At 44.4% G+C, this 22,652-nt stretch overlaps 2 protein-coding genes across 5 annotated transcripts in view; one reads left to right on the top strand and one right to left on the bottom strand.

Annotated features, from left to right (window-relative positions):
* Positions 1 to 9,745, top strand: part of tfb1m (transcription factor B1, mitochondrial) — a 47,623-nt gene extending 37,878 nt beyond the window's left edge. For both annotated transcript variants that reach the window (XM_064954010.1, XM_064954009.1), the window contains exons 7-8: positions 7,863 to 7,990; positions 8,620 to 9,745. In XM_064954010.1, the coding sequence (XP_064810082.1) occupies positions 7,863 to 7,990; positions 8,620 to 8,866 (375 nt within the window). In that variant the 3' untranslated portion in view covers positions 8,867 to 9,745. The remainder of the gene's footprint in view (positions 1 to 7,862; positions 7,991 to 8,619) is intronic.
* Positions 9,746 to 9,950: 205 nt separating this feature from the next.
* LOC135526000 (rho guanine nucleotide exchange factor TIAM2-like) overlaps positions 9,951 to 22,652 on the bottom strand; it is a 106,696-nt gene continuing 93,994 nt past the window's right edge. For all 3 annotated transcript variants that reach the window (XM_064954003.1, XM_064954002.1, XM_064954004.1), the window contains 8 exons: positions 21,985 to 22,164; positions 21,744 to 21,862; positions 21,289 to 21,397; positions 20,853 to 20,911; positions 13,999 to 14,101; positions 13,810 to 13,897; positions 13,431 to 13,576; positions 9,951 to 12,696 (listed from right to left, as the gene is read on the bottom strand). In XM_064954003.1, coding sequence (XP_064810075.1) covers positions 12,008 to 12,696; positions 13,431 to 13,576; positions 13,810 to 13,897; positions 13,999 to 14,101; positions 20,853 to 20,911; positions 21,289 to 21,397; positions 21,744 to 21,862; positions 21,985 to 22,164 — 1,493 coding nt within the window. In that variant the 3' untranslated portion in view covers positions 9,951 to 12,007. The remainder of the gene's footprint in view (positions 12,697 to 13,430; positions 13,577 to 13,809; positions 13,898 to 13,998; positions 14,102 to 20,852; positions 20,912 to 21,288; positions 21,398 to 21,743; positions 21,863 to 21,984; positions 22,165 to 22,652) is intronic.

Genomic DNA, 22,652 nt, shown 5'->3' with positions numbered 1-22,652 from the left:
AATTCACTACGGCAAACCGTACACCAGATTTACACTCACACCGTACCTGGCTGTGTGTGTGTGTGTGTGTGTGTGTGTGTGTGTGTGTGTGTGTGTGTGTGTGTGTGTGTGTGTGTGTGTGTAAACTGTCTTCACACTATATTTATTTGTCTATGTGCGTTACATTATAATTGAGTTGGTGTTGGCAGTGTGCACTTGTCACTCGATGCTTCATATATGCAGCAGGTGATGAACAAGAAAACGTGTTGTCATGGACCAGCTAAGTCAAACCGCGATCAATCATGAGCCAGAGCTCCTTCATTCCAATATTGACCTATATTATTAGCTGGCTACAAGACGTTGCATCTAGCTAGCGGATTGTTTGTCATAACTAGCTAGATGGCTAGCTATTGATCTGAAACAGTGCGCATTGTTGGCTTACGTTAGCGTTACATTAATTATCTATTAACGTTAGCCTAGCTAGCTAAACTGTTCACAAATGTTTAAGCAAAATAAATGACAACTTTGGCTAACTTTACTTACCTCTAACTATTGAAACCCCAAAATAACGGGATAGTCTAGACGGGATCATTGGGACGTCCCAACTCCCGTTGAAGTTGACGTTTACAACTGGTAAGATTGGGGTTAATGTTAGGTAAAGGTTATGGTTAGTTCTAGGGTAAGGGTAGGGACGTCTCAAGTTTTTCATGGACAGCATAACCCCCAAATAACGGTCCACGAGCTGCCGAGTTTCTTTCAACCCTGGGATTCGTAATAATGAACCCGTTGCACCCTGCGAAGTATTGTTTAATCAACATGATCTTTACCGGTCTACCCAACACCTACAATCCCATGTCAGATATACTGAAAACAATAGGCATACAATATTACAATAATAACCATTAGAACATTTCATAGTGGCTTCTTTTATTTATGTGGTAGGAGTACATCAACGGGTTAGAGCAACACTGTTTTGTTAACACCCCACTATGCCAAAACTGACCATCCCTAGAGCAGTTAGCATCAGCAACCACTCAACGGAAAGCTAAACTCACAGCTGCTACCCCCTGCTCATCCCTCTTCCACTATTCTGCAGAGGATGTCTAGTCTAGAATGACAATGAGAGCAAAAAACAGACCAGGCTAAAGTACATGATAGCCTTTAACGCAGATGTGTGTTTCCATAATATTGCTGCATGGGTAAGATTATAATAAACAGCCGAAGAATGAAGGAAATCATCTCCCCTCTCTCTCCCCACCTGTAATGACTAAACAGGAGTTGAGTGAGTGATTGATTGGTTTGGTGATTGATCTGCTTGTTTAATTTGGTCCAATGGTCTACCTCCATTTTGTCCCCCCCCAAGATAGCGCTCAGAGACTATTTCTGCAGATAAGACACAATAACAGCATGCACACAGCCTCACACACACACACACACACACACAATACCACAGTATTACCTGACGACTTGGCGCTGCTGACCTTCAGACTTCATACTGCAGGCCGTTGGTGCGGCAGGATGAGAAAGAGCCACACTCATTTCTACACAGTAGTGTGTTTGAGTGTGTTTTACCGATGAGATTCTGATTCTGGTGTTCTATGGGGAATAAAATAAATAAATAACAGGGACGGGAGAGGGGGGCTGTGGGGAACCGCAGTTAACATGTACCCAGGGAGTGATGTGTGATGCTGTGATGTGTGAAGACATGGCAGGCTATTATAAGCATGGTCCCTTCTTTCTCACCTCGTAGCTCAGTCCTCCACAGTATAGCTCCAAGGCATGACTGGACACAGAGATGGCCCTTTCCTCAGATGTGGGATTTTATTGTTCAATTTTCATATTGTTTATTTCACGGTGTAATTGCTTTTGTGCTCATCATTTTGTAGAAAGAAGCCTTGTTATTCGGTTATGGTCAGAAGTGTCACCTGATAAGTGTCATGTAGTTGTCAACACAATCTTGTATGGGCATGCCCATTTTCAACATGCAGGACATTTGTAAACTGGCACGGGGAAAACAGACATGATATGAAATTAATTCAAATGTTTTCTCTATTAGTTCAAGTTTTATTTGTCGCATGCACAAGTACAGTGAAAACTTACAAGGCCTACATTTACTCCCAAGTGTACCAAGTGGTCAGACATTTTGAGTGTTTTTAAATGTCATGTAAAAACAGTGTAGACTCCATTTTGTTTGTTTGGTAGGCTAATTTCTCCCCCAGTCCTCGTCTCTCTTCTCGTGACCTTGTGGAATTCTTAATTTTTGCCTAGTGGTATTCTCTACTGTGATGTTGGAGAGTGTTCCTTGGGAAAACATCTCAGGGGATCTGAGAATGAGATGGGCATGGATCAGGAGATGTTCTTGGTTTGCCTGTGCTGTGTGCCCAGGGCTGATCTGCGAGCATGGGAAGGCAGCACAGCACAGCGCAGCAAGGCACAATGGCAGGGCCCCCTCCAGCAAGATCTGCCTATAGCTTTAGATTTAGTGGTGCTGACTGCCTAGTGTCTGCTCCTCCTGAGCCTCCCCAGCTGCTGATGTAATGGAGGTTGTCTTCTGAAGGTATTGTGATGATTAATGCATCGCTTTCCCCTTGGAGGAATCTTATGTTTTTTGTCTTCTTTTAACTTTCTGTATTCCCCAGCTGAGTATCCCATTGTTCCTTCCTCCCCCCTCAGAACCTGCAGCAGTTACATAAAGAGAAATGCAGGTTGCTCAGGTGGTATCGGCTAGCCACCCCGAGGGCCTGCCATCTCATCTTGGTTACGCTCGGAGGGAGATGACAAACGATTGCTCAAACACCATTGGGTAAAAGAGAAGACTCTGGGGAAAGGAGTAGAAGGTGGAAATGGGCAAGGGGACGAGGGGACTTGGAGCTACAGGGCAAACGCCAGTGTCATAGAGTTCCTGCAGAGCTCTGAGAAGGTCATACAGATGACTTGTATAAGTGTTAATATGCATATTTGTGCACGATTCCATATTATTGAGATTAATTGGGTCAGGGTGGCTGAGGGGGACAAAGGCAGAGCTGGGATTTTTCAGATGTGTATCGTGATACCTTGCCAGATATGGAGGGAAAGACTACTGCGTGTAAAAGAAAGGTTGAGTTAGTAAGATTATTTAGCATACAATATTAGTGTGCAAGAGGGAAAGTTGGTTGGTTCAAAGTCTCTGTAAATGTTTGACGTTTAAAAAAGGCAGGAGGACTAAATTAGCCACGGAGAGAGCTGGATCATTTTTCTTTATGTGGATCCTTATATAATGAGCCAATTTGGAGAAGCAAAATTCATCTAGATATCAATAGGGGTTATGATTTGCTTCTTTCCGCGCCATTAAAAAGCATGTTCGTTACATCATGAGGTCCTATTTACATTCCAATCATCCCAGTCTCCTCCAGCCAGGCCTCATCATACACCCTCCCACCAGCTGAAAGGAAGGGGGATGACGGATGAGAGTGAGAACCAGGGAGAGATATTAATGTGGTCACAGAGGCAATAAGTCAGTCTCGGATTCCTAGTTCACCATCTCCCACTACATGCAGCCTATTTGAGCAGGAGCATTTTCAAAGCACTGGCATGCAGTGTGGAGGAGGCAGCACGTGAATTTAAGATGGAAGTTTCTTGTGTGTTAAGGTTATCAGAGGAGGATTAATGGCAGGAGGGGATATATTACAGCAGAGCACCTAGTGAGGCCATGTCGCGGGCCGTCGTTCATAAATCACAAGGCAAAGTGAGTCGGACAAGCCTATGGCTGAAACGCTGCTGCCTGTATAGTCTGTATATCGACATTCCCCTGCTCCTTTTAAATCATGAAGTGCGGAAAATAAATGGCCTAATTACTCCGGGAGAGTGAAATTAAAGCCATTCTTTTCTATTACCTCTGGAGACCAGATGGTGGTCTGATGCTGCATCACTCAGTGTGTGTGTTGCTAAAGGCACACTGCAGTACCAGGGTATGAGACTACACCTCACCATCCTTGCATTTTTGGGTAACCGGTGGAAGTATAGATTTTCCTAATGTCAGCCTCGTTCCGCCCAATTGATGCCGATGAGTCAATTTCTCATGAAGGCTCCTGTCAGAAATACTATTTCCAGCCCCAGTGTATCACAAAGCAATGCAGCGCTTTCTTCTTCCTGCCCTGAAAGTCTATTGTAACTGGTGTCCAAAACCTTCTCGTCTTCCTCCAACTCAGTTTCTTAAACTGTGTCGGGACCAAAAGTGTGCACATGAGAGGTGGGTCGTGAGTTATGAGAATACATCTATAATCACACACAATTTCTTCTTAATTTGGGTTGTTGGAGGACGATTTGGGTCACGGGAGGACAGTACATTTTTTAAATTTGGGTCCTGAGCTGAAAACGTTTAACCCCTGCACTAACTTACAGTGCATCTGAAATTATTCAGACCCTTTGACTTTTTTGGGGTGGGATTTTGTTATTCTAAAATAGATCAAATAGTTGTTTTCCCCCTCATCAATCTACACACAATACCCCATAATGAAAAAGCAAAAAGTTATTTTTTGCAAATGTATTTAAAACTGAAATCACATTTACATAGGTATTCAGACCCTTTACTCAGTACTTTGAAGCACCTTTGGCAGCGATTACAGCCTCGAGTCTTATTGGGTATGACGCTACAAGCTTGGCACACCTGTATTTAGAGAGTTTCTCCCATTGTTCTCTGCAGATCCTCTCAAGATCTGTCAGGTTGGATGGGGAGCGTCGCTGCACAGCTATTTTCAGGTCTCCAGAGATATTCGATCGGGTTCAGGTCCAGGCTCTGGCTGGGCCACTCAAGGACATTCAGAGACTTGTCCCAAAGCCACTCCTGCGTTGTCTTGGCTGTGTGCTTAGGATCGTTGTCCTGTTGGAAGGGGAACCGTCGCCCCAGTCTGAGGTCCTGAGTGCTCTGGAGCAGGTTTTCATCAAGGATCTCTCTGTACTTTGCTCCATTCATCTTTCCCTTGATCCTGACTAGTCTCCCAGTCCCAGCCCAAAGAGTTCAATCTTGGTTTCATCAGACCAGAGAATCTTGTTTCTCACGGTCTGAGAGTCCTTTTAGTTGCCTTTTGTCAAATTCCAAGTGGGCTTTTGTGCCGTTTACTGAAGAGTGGCTTCTGTCTGGCCACTCTACCATAAAGACCTGATTGGTGGAGTGCTACAGAGATGGTTGGCCTTCTGGATGGGTTTTCCATCTCCACAGAGGAACTCTGGAGCTCTGTCAGAGTGACCATCGGGTTCTTGGTCAACTCCCTGACCAAGGCCCTTCTCTCCCGATTGCTCAGTTTGGCCGGGCAGCCAGCTCTAGGAAGAGTCTTGTTGGTTCCAAACTTCTTCCATTTAAGAATGATGGAGGCCACTGTGTTCTTGGGGACCTCCAGATCTGTGTCTCGACACAATCCTGTCTCGGAGCGCTACGGACAATTCCTTTGACCTCATAGCTTGGTTTTTGCTCTGACATGCACTGTCAACTGTGGGACCTTATATAAACAGGTGTGTGCATTTCCAAATCATGTCCAATCAATTGAATTTACCACGGGTAGACTCCAAGTTGTAGAAACATCTCCAGGATGATTTTATATATATATAATATATTTTTTTTTTTATTTAACTAGGCAAGACAGTTAAGAAAAATTCTTATATACAATGATGGTCTACCCTGGCCAAACCCGGATGACTCTGGGTCAATTGTGCGCCACTCTATGGGACTCCCAATTACGGCCGGTTGTGATTCAGTCTGGAATCAAACCAGCGTGTCTTGCACTGAGATGCAGTGCCTTAGACCGCTGCACCACTCGAGCCCTCAAATCAATGAATCAATGGAAACAGGTTGCACCTGAGCTCAATTTCGAGGTGTCTGTTTTGCAAATGTATTAAAAATAAAAAACAATCTAATTGTTTTTTGCTATGTCAATATGATGTATTGCGTGTAGATTGATGAGTAAAATGTTTCATTTAATCCATTTTAGAATTAGGCTGTAACGTAAGAAAATGTGGAAAAGGTCGATGGGACTGAATACTTTCCGAATGCACTGTATAGTGAAGTGAGCAGCCCAGGAGTTAGCTGTACTCTATAGTCTACAATATAGCTGGCTGCTCTGACAACTAGGCTCCAGTATAGCGGTGGTGTCCCATACCACTGCGGCAGGCAGGCAGCAACATACAGAGCTATAGATCAGATGAGATAGTAGATAGCTGTCCTGGTTTACAAGCCCAGCCAGACACTGCAGCACGCCACGGCACGGGAGGGACAGAATCTAAATGGCTCATTAGAAAGCCTCCATCACGTCCTTGGACCACTTTAGTTCTCCTCCCCCAATTATCCTGCCCCTCCCCTTCCCTAGCCCAGAATAACAAAGCAAGATCGAGTAGGGTGAGTCACAACCAACACAGACGCAGAGATGCTGCGGGAGGTTGTTCCTTGGGGCAGGTTGTCTCAACAGGAGAGCTGTGCTGTAAATGAAACGCCCCGGCACCCACATACGTGTGTGGTTTTTGTTTTCTATCCATCCACTCTGTACCATCTGCCTCACATTGTATCGTCTGTATCCCCTTTCACATACCTGTGTAAATATCTGTATGTGTCCAGACTGTATCCTTCTGGCACTGTCGTGGTGTCCTCGGCTGTATCAGGCTGCACCTCCTCTCCCCTCCCCGTGGACAGAGAAGTGAGCCGTGCTGGTCCCCAGAGTAGGTAGGTCAGTCAGTCAGTCAGTGGTCCCCTTGAGCGGCGCTCACACCAGAGAAATAAGGATATTACCAGGTGAAAGCAGGTAGGCTAAAGCGCTCTGCTCTGTTGCCCAGTGTCTCGCTGCCGTGTCATTGGTCTATAGCTCCACTCCTCAGGCTGGCTGTGCTTCATGTCTGGCTCCTGATCTGCATTAGACCCCCCTGGAAGCCTCATGTAAGAGAGAGGGAGGAAGCTTTGCTTTCCTACTGCACATTCACAGATCCACCAAAAGAAGTGTTGCGAGTCTGAGCTCAATCCCTTTATTACGCTCAGACAGGCATAGAGCAAGTGAGGAAGAGGAGGAGTTTGTGAGGAAGAGAGGGGGAGTAGGACTAGGCACTGCAGAGTCCGGAACAATTACTTCAATAGTTTGTCATATCAGCTTAGCTATGACATGAGGATTGGGAGGGAGGCGGCTAGAGAGGGGAACCACAGCCAGGATTCCCACTGGCCCAGCGCTCCCCTTGGAAGATCTGTGTGCTGGGCCAACCCTGCCTGCTGTGTTTCCCTGTCTGGTTCCTCCATCCCTCTGAGGTTGAAGCTACAGTACAGCAAGCCGCTGGAACAATGGAGAGAAAGGCAAGGGATTAAGAAGTGCGTTTGAACGTGTTGCCTTGTGTCTTGTCAGGCTCACTGGTATTGAACGTCGCCGACTGAGTGGCAGCATCACAGGAAAGGGGCTGGCTTTTTCTGCTCTTTTGCACAGGTGTTACTGTGGCAACCGGAACTGGCTTGCCATCCATCGCACGCTGCATCACCTGTTTGCACACTCTTTCCCTCTCTCCATCTTCTGCCTTTCCTCCACTCTTTCCCTCTATCCTCCACTCTTTCCCTCTCTCCTCCACTCTCTTTCCCTCTCTCTCCACCCTGTCTCTCTTCTGCCTCTCCTCCACTCTCTCTCCACCCTGTCTCTTCTGCCTCTCCACTCTCTTTCCCTCTCTCTATCTTCTGCCTCTCCTCCACTCTTTCCCTCTCTCTCCACCCTGTCTCTCCTCCACTCTCTCCACCCTGTCTCTCTTCTGCCTCTCCTCCACTCTCTTTCCCCCTCTCCACCCTGTCTCTCTTCTGCCTCTCCTCCACTCTTTCTGCTACAGTGAGAGGATCCTATTCAGTGTTGCATACAGATCTATTTGAACCCCTGCTGCTTGTGTGTGTGTAGGTGGACGTGGGGGTGGTACACTTCACACCGCTGGCTCAGCCCCAGATCCAGCAGCCCTTTAAGCTGGTGGAGAAAGTAGTCAGGAACGTCTTCCAGTTCCGGAGGAAGCGCTGCCGCCAAGGAATCCAGTAAGCAATATTTCTACCTCCTCCCACTTCACACACTCCAAGTTCTCTCTCTTTGTTACGTTCCACATTAAGTCAACTCTGTTCATCCTTGACCAGCTCTATACAAAGCCGCTCATGGCTCTCTCACTCCTCCTCTCCCCTGCCGCCCCCATGCCTGTGAGGTGGCCCAGAGAACAAAAGAGAGCAGCAGTTCTGAGTCATTGGGGTGTCATAGGAAGATGAGGCATGATAAATGATGTACCTGCAGGGGGCGGAGAGACAGCTTGTGAATGAGCTCTCTGATGCTGAGCAAGCATCTGTACTGGGGATGTGGCTGTTCTGTATGCTAACTGTGAAAACCCGTGGTGTTGGTGAGGGCATCTGGGGCTATGTCTATTCTATAGTCTGAGAACTGAATAGAGTTATTTCCATCTACAGTACTGTCCGATGGATTCTTTACTGATTTTTTTTTTACACCCGTGTCTGCATATTTAATCACAATAACATTGTTTATTTGTGGCAGCATTTAATTTGATTCAAATGATCTTGTCTTTTTTTATTTAGAAAATGATTGGTTGTAAACTCAGCAGATTCCTTCTGGACCTGACTGGCCGTGATGCCACCTGAGACTATATGTGTTATTTTCCCAGAATGCTGTTCCCGGAGGCGCAACGGCCGGAGCTGGCGGAGGTAATGATGCGTGAGGCGGACGTGGACCCCACCCTGCGCCCCACGGAGCTCTCCATCCCTGACTTCAGAGCCCTGGCGGATGCCTACAGCCACCTCTGCTCTGAGAACCAGGGTCTCCTCACCTACGACTTCAGAGAGGAACTCCGACTCAAACACCTTCACAGACGCCCGGGCAGCAGCTCTAATGGTACTCAGCAGCCCGTCTGACAGAGGCGCTTAAAGGGCGGAGTGGAAGGATGCCTAATAGTCTCCGTTAGTGACGAGAGACAACGCACTGCTCTTAGCGCTGACATTTCCACCTGGCACACGCATGCATTTTTAAACGCCATTTCACTGTAGTCCCGGAGGCGCTGGATGAGACCGTGAATCTTAGATGGGATAGAAGAGAGGGACTGTGGTGGAAACAACAGGGGAGAACTGAACACTGGGCTGTGGCAGGAGAGGGAGAGACTATGGGCCTCGGTCCAAACTGGGACAGCTAACACATACTAATCTAGAGCTCAGGCACTCCAGTCCAGTTGTAAAGAAAGAATAGTGTGTGTGTGAAATTACCAGGAGATTTGTGGTAATCATTATGTAGGTTCTTATATTTTACATATCTCAACTCTGATTCACATTCAGAGAGTGGAGTCACAGCCAGGGTCAGCCTAGAGCAATTAGGGTTAAATGCCTTGCTCAAGGGCACAGCGGCAGATTTTCACCTTGTCGGATCGGCAACTCAAGCTAGCGACCTTTCGGTTACCAACACTCTAGGCTACCTGGCGCTTCAAGCTCTCGTATATTATACCCTGGTTCTTACCTCGTCCTCAGGGAGATGGAGTCCGGAAACATTTTCAGGACGACTTAGAGAATGAGAACATGTTGACGTTATTCAGGCCATTCCACCTCCCTCTCACTAACTGGAGAGGAGGGACGTGCGGTTGGAAAGTTGTCAGCTCTTGGTGAGGCTATTAAAATCCTAAAAAGTCAGGACTGTGTGCCTTGTTATAAATAAAACACTGGCCATCTGATGATAGTACAATAATGTTTCATTTGTTTGTGCTGCACAATCCTCAGATGTGTACAAATAAAAATCCTGGCAACTTTTGTTTTGCACGTTTCTTCCTCCAACTCTGTCCTGCTTCTGTCAATTACCTATTAATTATTATGTATAGTTGGTCCAATGTAGAGGACAAGGAGTCTTCATTTCTGACAGCTCAACAAGGGATGGAGCTGAAACAAATGTTTGCTTTACCTGTCAATGAGATGAGCTTAAAGGCAGACTGAGGCAGCTTTGAAATGAAACAAGCGCTCTCGCAGATAACGTTTATTTAGAAAACAGTTCAAGAAAAAGGGGATTTTCACATTCATTGGTACGCAAGCGTTAAAGTGGAGTCGAGGGCAAACAGTAGCTTCAAGATGCAACGGCTAAAAAATAAAGTACCTTTACAAAAATAGACCCAAACTACTCGTGGTACTGTATTTATTGCAAATTACAGCCGTATCTACCTGTAGAAATGTCAAGTATGTGTAAGAATATAAAAGATTCAAATTAACTTACAGTACAGCTATTCTGGAAAAATATGTACACAAGTACATAGAAAAGAAACGTATGGGAGCTGCAAACAGGGCAAGTTGACAACGCATGTTTTCAATTAAATCATGCAGTTTTATGACAACGCCTGTACACACTGGAAGCTAGCTTTAGGAGGACGACAACCACTCATTCAATACACTGAAATTAAATCTAATTGGGAGAAAAAAACATTTTCTTCAATTCAAGCCTTAACCCCATATTTATTTTGCAGATCAATAAATAAACATTGCTTAAAAACAAACACAAATCCCATGATGTTTCAAATATAGGCAAACAGTGTACTTTAGTGCACAAAATACAGAAAGGCAGATTCGCAATAAAATCTATGTCCATTCAATCCTGTTGATTCAGATGAAGGGCTTTGTTCAGTCTATTGATAAAGCATCACAGACTAAGCTTAGAAACGTAAGCTTAATTGAACATATGCAACATTTACCCAGAATGCAGTCTTCGCTAACACGGGAACATTCCCTTTAAAAAGTTCAATCACGTAACGCTGAACTTCCGGCGATACGGATTGAACTAGAGCCCTAACTCCTACAGAAAGTCCCGAGTTAAAGTGAAGCTTTTAGGGTGAATCTCAAGTGGCATCCTCATCTCCTTTCCTCTGACTGATGAGAGCAAAGTCTATCCATCAAAATTATATTCACCTCTCCTATATCGAGGAGACGAGGGGAGGAAGCCAATTGAGATGGCCCCTTAGAGAAGGGGAGAGTGAGGCATATACAGTAGAGCGCTGGGTGGAGGCGGAGCTACGTTGTGCATCAGTGCTCGGCAGATTCATTGCCGTCATTATCAGGGACAGAGTCACCTCGTCTCTCTCTAGGGGGGAAACCAACTCATCTGTCCTTTTACACCATAGCTAAGCAGGTGGGATCTGCCTTGGTCGTTCCACGTAATGCGTCCCTTTGATATTTTCAGTAGAAACTGTGCACCAATATTGTATTTTAAAAGCCTGTTGTATGAAATGAAGTGCCCAACTTGGAACATTCAATAAATATGCATTTTGATGTGTACCATATATGACTTCTAGAAAGATGTTAACCTACTACATTTCTCCAAATTTCACCACCATTGTAAAGCCCTACTTCTTCTGTTGCTTTGACAGTCATTTCTGAAGAGGATTAATTTAATGCGATTAATTTACCTCTGTCCCTCATTTTAAGATCGACCCTGTTACTTGAAGTGAACTCTCATTTTAACATGGTGAAACTACTCCTTTTTAAATACAGTACCAGGCAAAGGTTTACACAAAGAAACACCTAATAGACAAATAAAAGTTTAAAAGCAGGTGATCTAGTTGTACTATTTTGTGCCATTTTCTGGTGATTTGTGGTGGAAAACTGAGTGGGTGGTGAAGCTTGCATTAAATTGTCCCTCCCTGTTGCAGACAGCATGCTTCCATTTCCCCAGTCACAAGGGGATTTATGTCTGATTTAAGATGAAATCCTCAACCCTGTTACTATATTTGGCACTTACTATACATTGTACATTGTAGAACATGTGCTCTTCATGACAATGTTAAAATTAGGTGAAATAAAACATCCCCCCACCACCAAGTTATCCTACCCAAAAGGAGTAATTTCATGGAACGACCAGCCTACTGTACGCACTCACAGGAACACAGTTTAACTTCAGAGCTGAGGCACAACAGAACCCTGTGATACCCTGGGACTAGGACAGAACCGGGATTGTCCATATGCCCCGAGGCAGGGAGCAGGGGCTGGGCAGAGGTTTGCTCCTTCTTCCTCTCCTTGTGTCCATCCCTGACCCTACGAGGCGTTGGGGGCACTGCCAGTGTATGTGGTGTCTGAGGAGTCCGTAGGGTCGTAGAAACAGTCTTCGTTAACCACGGAGGTGAGGCTCTGCACGCTGAACTCTCTCTCCAGTAGAGCGTTGAGGTCCATCGTTGCCACGTCTGTCTGGCTGTCCAGGGAACGGCTGTGTTCCCCTTGGCTATGCCACAGGCTGCTGCTGCCTTTCCTCTTCACGGGGCAGATGTGGCCCTGAACCAGTTTGGGCGGGCTCTCCGGGGTGTCCACCTCCGCTCCCTCTGGCTGCACGCGGGGAGCCGGTGCCCGGGAGGACGCTGCTTCCTCCGACAGCCTCAGACTGAGAAACTGGGCCTCGATGGCGCTCGTCGGGGAGCACCCTTTCCCCTCCTGCCGCCCCCCAGACTCACTGAACTCATCATCGTCCTCATCACTCAAGATGTCTGACTCCTTCACAGAGCTAGAGACAGAGGAGCGCTGGCTACCCAGGGAGCCCCGGGACCAGGCCTGTCGGGTGGGCAGTGTCTTCGGCTGTGTGGGACCGTTGGCTGGGGGAGGGCAAGAGGAGCTGTGGGTGCCGCTGCTCAGGCTGCCCTCGTCAGAGTCAGGCTGGCCAGGTTTCAGTGTGCTGGTTGGTGAGGGGAGATCCAGCATGGGCTGCTTACACAGCCAGGAGGCTCTGGTCGAACCTGGTGGGGGATGGAGGGGGGAGAATGAGAGAACTGCTAACTGAGCAATAAACTCACTCATATCTGGACAATGAGGGCTTATAATCTTTAAGTCAAGGTCATGTAATTTAAAGTTATACAACGTGTGGGTCTAATCTCGAATGCTGATTGGCTAAAACCGCATTCCAGCCAGTGTCTCTTTCACAAGTTACAACTGGCTAAATCTATGACTTTAAAATGCCTATTTACTCTGTTCCATCTGACTGCGCAATATAAAAAGCATCTAGACATTATCACATTTCTTTCAGACTAACATTAAGTTTTCAACTGCAGAGATTTGTATAGACCTTGCTGTCTGTCTCTCTGACATTTGCAACATTGTTTCAATATTCAAATTCTAGCTGAAGGACTGGGTCGTGTCTCTGGCAACCAAACCGATAAAACAAATGGCTTGGGTAGCAACCCTAGATTTGTGTTGGAACTATATCTTGTGGAACGATGAAATAGTATGATCAATTTATTCAAACTTTTTTCATGAAAATATGTCAATCAATATTTGAATATGTTGGTAACCCGTTGTATAAAGTGATGATGCCCTGGAAGCCGGTATTTGGAGGATATATTGGCACAGTTTTTCAGCCCACGACCAAACACCCGTGCCAATATATCCTCCAAATACCGGCTTTGAGAGCATCATCACTTAAATAGAAATCAAAGCAGTGATTTTTTTGAAACCGGGTAGGGATGGGACTCACCTATCCTGGCAGAGGAGGGCAGGGTGCTGCGTAGAGGCGTGAGGCGCTCCTTACACCCCCTCTCGGCCGGGCGCATGTTCCGCCTGACGTTTTCCCGGAGGATGGAGCGGATAACCTTGATAATGTTGACTTTGCACTCTGGGACACTGGGAAGGAGACAGCGGGAATCTTTATATACCATACGCTGATAGAAAAGGGCTAATTCAATCAGAGTCTACAGTAGGGGGGGCACTGTCCTGCTGGAGATCATTTCCCCCTGACACTCAATGGACCACAGATTGGCTAGAGAGTCCATGCACATCCCTGACCTTGTAGAAGGCAGTCAAGGATGAGAGCTATAGATCCATAGTCTCCAGGCGGAACTGCTGCTCTCTCTTACCTGCTACACAGCTGGAAGACCGTCTCTGGCCTTCCCTCCAGTTCAGACTTGGTATGTATCAGCTCCCAGATGCAGGTCGTCTCAGTTCCTAAGAGGAAGGCATTGGAGAAGTTCAAAAGACTGTGATCTCTTCTATAGTTAATGAGAGCCACGATGGTATGTGCATGTTTGTGTGTCTTGCTCTCTTACCTGTAGTGTTGCCTAGTCGGACCTGCAGTGCAGAGAGCGGGATGAGCCAGCGGAACTTGAAGGGGTCTAGGTCTCCATGGGAGTGCGCCAAGCGAGGGGCGGTCTGCACGCACACACACACGGGAGAGATGTTAGGCACTATTGACATCAAAGGCATATGAAAGCAGGGGTGAAGGTACATTTCTTATCAGCACGGGACATGCAAGTGCTCGCACAATGTAGTGTTTTTTATAGCCTAGGTGTAATCATAGAATTCGATATAGAGTCCCCATTCATTTAATATCTGACGTCTGTGGGCCTAGCAGCCTGGGCCTAGTAAAGATTTGTCATATCACTTTAACATTCAATACCTTTTAAAATAGGCAGTGTGTGGGTTTCATGTTCAGGAAGCACATTTTCACCATAAAAATGCACCTTTAGAACAAAGCATTTCATGCATCCTGGCATTTGCAGACGTATGTAAGATATCACATTAGGAATAGTAGGCTGATTGGATAGTCATAATCTAGGCTAATAATATACACAGTGTACAAAACATTAGGAACACCTTCCACCTTCTTAAAAATGTCATGGCAAGGACTCGACAAGGTGTCAGAAGTATTCCACAGGTATTATGGTCGAATATTGTCCTGGTATTTTTCAAATGTTCCATTCTGAGAATAAATCACGTTTCTCCCGGGTAACCTGGTATTTTCTGTCAAAACCAGATGTGTCATTCAAAAGCCTTATAAAGCATATAAATAGTCGTGTCTGGATTTGATTAGAGCTTTGATCGAAAATCAAACCTGATGTGCCCTACATTAAAGACATTTCATGAGCCCAAGCCAGAAAACATTACACACAACAGAAAAACAGAAAAGCCCTTAGATGTAGCTAGCTGTATGCTCTTTTGGGTAAATACATGAAACTGGCTCCAGTAGGCTAATCTTTTTGAGTGTGAATTGTATTACTGTACTGTATTATAATGGACTGGAATTACACACATCTTTCAAACCACACGGCCTACAAAGTTACAAGTATAGGCTAGCAAATGACATTTTTATTTTTAAATATAAGTCCTATTTGTATAATTAGTAGACTGACGCATATATACCTTTAATAACATTAGGGGAATATTATGAGCCTACCTCTATCTGTTGTTGCTTAATTCAAAGATTAAAGATTGAATTGTTATGGGTCTGAATAAATAACTGCTATAGCCTTCCGCCATCGCGTGTTCGCTCGTCTTTCAAGCTACCAGTGAGTTCTATTTGCTGCTGTATTTAACATTTAGCAAACAAGAGCTTGCGTCCCTCTTTGAATAGTCTATTGCTATAAGAAATTATATGACAAATAAAAGTCTAGTCTAGCTTTTCCTGCATGGGACTCCAAGAGCTAAGGAGCGTTTTTTAAGGAGAGAGGCCAGCGGAGCACAGGTGCTTATTGCACAAGAGACAGAGGCTACAAGTTAGAAGTGCATTATGCATAACCCATCATTAATTAGCTAAGTATAAGGCTATTACTGCATTTCATTTATTTCCTGAAAGAGGTAGGACATCTCAAATTTGGGCTACATGTCAATCTAGAACAGGATTATCTATTTTGAAGCCATGCACCTGATTGGCAATGATGTTCAGATATCTTGTGCCATTCAAACGTTGCTCCACTTGTATCAAGGGGCCCAATATGTGCCAAGAAAACACATCACACCATCACCAGCCTGCAATGTTGACTAGGCATTATGGATACATGTACTTGTGGTTTTCTCCATCACCTAGTCCTCCCATCAGCGTGTGTCTGCAGGAACCTGGATTAATCGGACCAGGCAATGTTTTTCCAATTCTCCAGGTGTCCAGTGTTTTCATTCCTTAGCCACTGCAACTGCAGTTTTTTTGCTGAAAGAAGTGGACCTCTAAGGTCATCGGCTGCCACACCCCATTTTTGTCAAGGTACGACGAGGTGTGCATTCTTTTATGGGTATTTGGGCACCAATGTTGTACTGGACTGTCAGTTGAATAACTGTAGCCCGTCTGTGCACAACGTGCGTCAGCCTCCTTTGTCCTCTTTCATCAATGACCTGTTTTCGACCACTGGCCTGTTGTTGGCTGGATGTCCTTTGGGTAGTGGATCATTCTTGATACACATGGGAAACTGTTGAGTGTGAAAAACCCAGCAGCATTGCAGTTCTTGACACACAAACCGGTGTGCCTGGCACCTACTACCATACCCCGTTCAAAGGCACTTACATCTTTTGTCTTGCCCCTTCACCATCTGAATGGCACACATACACAATCCATGTCTAAATTGTCTCAAGGCTTAAAAATCCTTCTTCAACCCATCTCCTCCCCTTCATCTACACTGATCTGAAGTGGATTTAACAGGTGACATCAGATGAAAGCTATGATCCCTTATTGGATTCACCTGGTCAGTTTATGTTCCTAATGTTTTGTACACGCCGTGTAATTGCAAGAAATGCTGTTCAATGCAGTGCCTAGTGGTGTAGAGTAGGCCTAGGTTATATCAGATACATTTCTTCTCCTTATGTAGCTTTTAAAAAAGTTCATGAAATCAATAACTTGCTAACATCAGATAGCATTCATATATTAACCATTTCTGAGACTCACTTAGACAATTCATTTGATGATACAGCAGTAGCAATACAAGGATATAACATCTATAGAAGAGACAGAAATGCTTGTGGGGGGAGGAGTTGCTGTATATATTCAGAGCCATTTCCTTGTAATGCTTAGAGAAGATCTAATACAAGTGTTATTGAGGTGTTGTGGTTGCAGTTTCACTTGGCACATCTAAAGCCTTTTCTTTAGGGGTGTTGCTATAGGCCACCAAGTGCTAACAGTCAGTATCTAAATAATATGTGTGAGAAATGCTTGATAGTGTACAGTTGAAGTCGGAAGTTTACATACACCTTTGCCAAATACATTTAAACTTAGTTTTTCACAATTCCTGACATTTAATCCTAGTAAAAATTCCCTGTCTTAGGTCAGCTAGGATCACCACTTTATTTTAAGAATGTGAAATGTCAGAATAATAGTAGAGAGAATTATTTATTTCAGCTTTTATTTATTTCATTACATTCCCAGTGGGTCAGAAGTTTACACACACTCAATTAGTATTTGGTAGCATTTCCTTTAAATTGTTTAACTTGGGTCAAACGTTTCACGTAGCCTTCCACAAGCTTCCCACAATAAGTTGGGTGAATTTTGGCCCATGCCTCCAGACAGAGCTGGAGTAACTGAATCAGGTTTGTAGGCCTCCTTGCTCGCACACGCTATTTCAGTTCTGCCCACAAATTATCTATAGGATTGAGGTCAGGGCTTTGTGATGGCCACTCCAATACCTTGACTTTGTTGTCCTTAAGCCATTTTGCTACAACTTTGGAAGTATGATTGGGGTCATTGTCCATTTGGAAGACCCATTTGCGACCAAGCTTTAAGTTCCTGACTGATGTCTTGAGATGTTGCTTCAATATATCCACATCATTTTCCTCCCTCATGATGCCATCTATTTTGTGAAGTGCACCTGCAGCAAAAGCACCCCCACAACATGCTGCCACCCCGTGCTTCACGGATGGGATGGTGTTCTTCGGCTTGCAAGCCTCCCCCTTTTTCCTACAAACATAACGATGGTCATTACAGCCAAACAGTTCTATTTTTGTTTCATCAGACCAGAAGCCATTTCTCCAAAAAGTATGATCTTTGTCCCCAAGTGCAGTTGCAAACCATAGTCTGGCTTTTTATTGGTGGTTTCGGAGCAGTGGCTTCTACCTTGCTGAGTGGCCTTTCAGGTTATGTCGATATAGGACTCGTTTTACTGTGGATAGAGATAATTTTGTACCTGTTTCCTCCAGCATCTTCACAAGGTCCTTTGCTGTTGTTCTGGGATTAATTTGCACTTTTCACACCAATGTAGATTCATCTCTAGGAGACAGAATGCGTCTTCTTCCTGAGCGGTATGACGGCTGCGAGGTCCCATGGTGTTTGTACAGATGAGTGTGGTACCTTCAGGCATTTGGAAATTGCTCCCAAGAATGAACCAGACTTGGAGGTATACACAGTTTTTTCTGAGTTCTTGGCTGATTTATTTTGATTTTCCCATGATGTCAAGCAAAGTTTGAAGGTAGTTTGAAGGTAGGCTTTGAAATACATCCACAGGTACACCTCCAATTGACTCAAATGATGTCAACTAGCCTATCAGAAGCTTCTAAAGCCATGACATAATTTTCTGGAATTTCCCAAGCTGTGTAAAGGCACAGTCAACTTAGTTTATGTAAACTTCTGACCCACTGGAATTGCGATACAGTGAATTATAAGTGAAATAATCTGTCTGTAAACAATTGTTGGAAAAAGTACTTGTGTCATGCATAACGTAGATGTCCTAACAGACTTGACAAAACTATAGTTTGTTAACAAGAACTTTGTGGAGTGGTTGAAAAATGAGTTTTAATGACTCCAACCTAAGTGTATATAAACTTCCGACTTCAACTGTATGTGATGTAAACAGAGAGGTCTACTTTCTTGGGGACCTAAATATTGACTGGTTTTCATCAAGCTGCCCACTCAAGAGGAAGCTTCTTACTGTAACCAGTGCCTGTAATCTGGTTCAGGTTATTAATCCACCTACCAGGGTGTTTACAAACACTACAGAAACAAGATCATCCACATGTATCAATCTAATTTTTACTAATTCTGTAGAACTTTGTTCTAAAACTGTATCTGTACCCATTGGATGCAGTGAACACAATATAGTGGCTATATCCAGGAAAGCCAAAGTTCCAATAGCTGGGCCTAAAATAGTATAGAAGAGATCATACAAAAGATTTTGCTGTGACTTATGTGGATAATGTTAAAAATATTTGTTGTTCTGATGTGATTAATGAGGAGCATCCAGACACTGCACTTGATGAAATTGCTTCTTCTAATTATTGATAAACATGCACCTGTTGAGAAACTAACTGTTAGAACTGTTGAGGCTCCATGGATTGAGGAGGAGTTGAAAGAGATGGGGCAGAAGGAATGGCTAATAAGTCTGGCTGCACATCTGACTGGCTGACTTCCTGCAAATTGAGAAATTATGTGACTAAACTCAACACAAAGAAGAAACTGTACTATGAAGCCGAGATCAGTGAAATGAAGAATGATGGGGAAATTTTTTTGTCAGAAAGACAAATTCAACTCCATCTTTCATCAAATCAGATGGCTTATTCATCACAAAACCATTTGATGTTAGCAATTATTTTAATGATTATTTCATTGGCAAAGTGGGCAAACTTAGACAGGAAATGCAAACAACGAACAGTCGCCATCGTATTTATGCATAAAAAAACAAACAATGAAAGAAAAGCATTGCAAGTTATAATTTCGTAAAGTTAGTGTGGGAGAGGTGGAAAATGTATTGTTATCGATCAATAATGACAAACCTCCTGGCTTTAACAACTTAGATGGAAAGCAACTGAGGATGAGCAACTGAGGATGGTAGCTGACTCTATAGCCACTCCTATCTCTATCTCTATAGACTCTATAGCCACTCCTATCTCTATCTCTATAGACTCTATAGCCACTCCTATCTCTATCTCTATAGACTCTATAGCCACTCCTATCTCTATCTCTATAGACTCTATAGCCACTCCTATCTCTATCTCTATAGACTCTATAGCCACTCCTATCTCTATCTCTATAGACTCTATAGCCACTCCTATCTCTATAGACTCTATAGCCATATCTCTATAGACTCTATAGCCACTCATATCTCTATAGCCACTCATATCTCTATCTCTATACACTCTATAGCCACTCCTATCTGTCATATGTTTTATCTGAACGTAGAGGAAAGTCCTTGTCCTCAGGCATGGAGGGAAGTCAAAGAAATTCCGCTACCCAAGAGTGCTAACATTTTGGTGCAGACCTATAAGCTTGCTGCCAGCTCTTAGCAAACTGTTGGAAAAAATTGTGTTTGACCAAATACAATGCTATTTCTCTGTAAACAAATTAACAACAGACTTTCAGCATGCTTATAGAGAAGGGCACTCAGCATGTACTGCACTGACACAAATGACTGATGATTGGTTGAAAGAAATTGATAATAAGATTGTGGGAGCTGCATTGTTAGACTTCAGTGCAGCATTTGATATTATTGACCATAACCTGTTGTTGAAAAAACTTCTATGTTATGTCTTTTCAACCTCTGCCATATAGTTGATTCAGAGCTATCTATCTAATATAACTCAAAGGGTTTTCTTTAAAGGAAGCTTCTCTAATGTCAAACATGTAAAGTATGGTGTACTCTATGCCTTTTAATGTGGCAGAAACACAACCAGTCATGAAGTTTTCATCTGATTGTCAAACAATCACTTCAAAAGGGGGCTTCTGTAGGCTACCCGTGAACGCTCATCCGCTCAGAAAATATTCCCAGTATCCAACCCCAACACTGTGCACCTGCCATTTGATGAATGGAAAGAGACCTCCGTTATAAAACAACTACATGTACTGTAATGACAATATGTGAATGTCATTAGGCCTACACTTGTAGCCTGAATTGCGTCCACGTGCACCTCGGTGTCTGTCGGGCCACTCTCTGCCTTTGCAAAATGGAAGTATTCTGCTCAAACCATAAATCAATTCGGAGCGTATACCACCCAGCTTCAAGTCAGTTCGCTCCTTTACCATGCGGCTGACCTGCCGTAATGTTAAATAATAGTGTAATGATCGATCGTTTTTGGACATGTGGTATTAATTATGATAGGGTGATGTTTAACCGCTACGGCGTACCCCCCTGTATTTATTTTGCCGGGGTGCCATACCGGCTAACCTTCACCCCTGTACAAAAGTAAATGAAAGCGATAGAAAGAGAGGACTCACCATCTTCTTCTTGAGCTTGTTGCTCTCCCTATAGACGAGTATCACCGCCTTCTTGAACACTGAAGAGAAACGACATGAACACTGAGGATGAACACAACTTTGGGAATGTACACGGGGAAATCCATCCCATCAGAAGCCATCTGAATTTACAACATATTGGCCCTATATCCATAAAGCCCCAAATCATACTGGTGTAACAGGGTTAATCAGTACCATTAATATTCAGGTGGATATACAATACATGCATCTAATAGATAGTCATTAAATGTGTGTTGGGTTTACATGCGTTTGTCTAAAGCCAGTGGACTCAGCATTTCAAATGGAATTTGATCGGAGTCCAGGCAGACAGACTGCCAACCGCCTCTGGCTCTGGCAGGGGCCAGGCAATCTCTTTCCCATAATGCTGCAGTAGCAGTACAGTGTCTCTCCAACTCACCAAACACGGTCAGGTCGGGGTCCTTTCTCATGCGGCCCAGCGAGACATGGGGGTTGAGCCAGACGACAGAGGAATGCATGAGGAATTCTCCCATGGAAAGCTCTGTGACCTGGGAGAGAGAAGAGCCATTGGCCACAGTGTGTGAGGGACATACTAAGTACTGTCTCTGTACAGGGAATGGGGCTTCGGCTACCTCAACCAAGTGCTATCTATGTGGGGTGTATGTTGAGTATCTATAGGAGGAAGTATCTACAGGGGAACTTAGCTATTTCCAACCAGTTTCTGGAAGAGACGTATCACCAAGAACCCTTGAATTGACCTTGACGGTTATGCAGCAAACGTAGGCTGTGCTGGTTTTAGCCTAAGTACGTGTCCAGATTAAAGATATGAGCGAGTGTGATGAAAGCTGCTGTAACCGAGGCAGAGGGTAAAGCAGCAGGGTACAGTATAGCTACCTCCTTCTCAGGGCCACTCTGCTCTGCCACCAGCTGGTCAAACACAGAGCCATAGTCCTCATAGATCTTCTGCATCTCATTGATGTGGCTGGCCACCTTCTCCATGGCCTTCAGGGCCTCTGGGGATACAGGAGAGGAGAGGGAAGGGTTATTGTGTGTGGGCCTCTGGGGATACAGGAGAGGAGAGGGAAGGGTTATTTGTGTGTGTGTGTGTGTATGTGTGTGTGTGTCTTCAATGTACCTGTGAGGTGGTAGTGCTCCTCGCTGTCTGTGTCAGTAAGGGACACTAGCTCTCGGAGAAGTAGAGGGTATTTCAACACTCTCTGGACTGGTTTGATCAGGTAGGACTCCAGGGTGGACGAATGCTGCTTCGTTGGGTTCCTCGCATCCAGAAACTCCTTAAAGGCCAGGTCAGTCTTCGCTGTAGACAACAGACAAACAGACTTACTTTACCAAGCCCTGTACATGTCAGTACTTTTAATCACATCTCTCATACTGCAGCAAGCTTGGAGGACTGTGCTTGGTGGTGCTAGCATTAGACCTACCATGGTATCTTGGTGCAATAATACTTGTCCACAGGGGGGCAGTATAGGCTACTTCTCACCCTAGCATGACCACTGAAGTAAAATCGCAACGCTGCAGTTATGTTACAGTGCGTTCAGAAAGTTTTAAGACCCCTTGACCTTTTCCACATTTTGTTACATTATGTCTAAAATGGATTATATATATTTTTTCTTAATCAATCTACACACAATACCCCATAATGACAAAGCAACAAAAGGTTTTTAGAAATGTTAGCAAATGTATTAAAAATAAAAAACAGACATACCTTACTTACATGAGTATTCAGACCCTTTGCGATGAGACTTGAAATTGAGCTCAGGTGCATCCTGTTTCTACAACTTGGAG

The sequence above is a fragment of the Oncorhynchus masou genome, chromosome 32 (assembly GCF_036934945.1).
Source record: "Oncorhynchus masou masou isolate Uvic2021 chromosome 32, UVic_Omas_1.1, whole genome shotgun sequence".
NCBI lineage: Eukaryota > Metazoa > Chordata > Actinopteri > Salmoniformes > Salmonidae > Oncorhynchus > Oncorhynchus masou.
The sequence above is the reverse complement of the archived record's forward strand: the minus strand, read 5'-3'. Positions and strand labels throughout refer to the sequence as shown.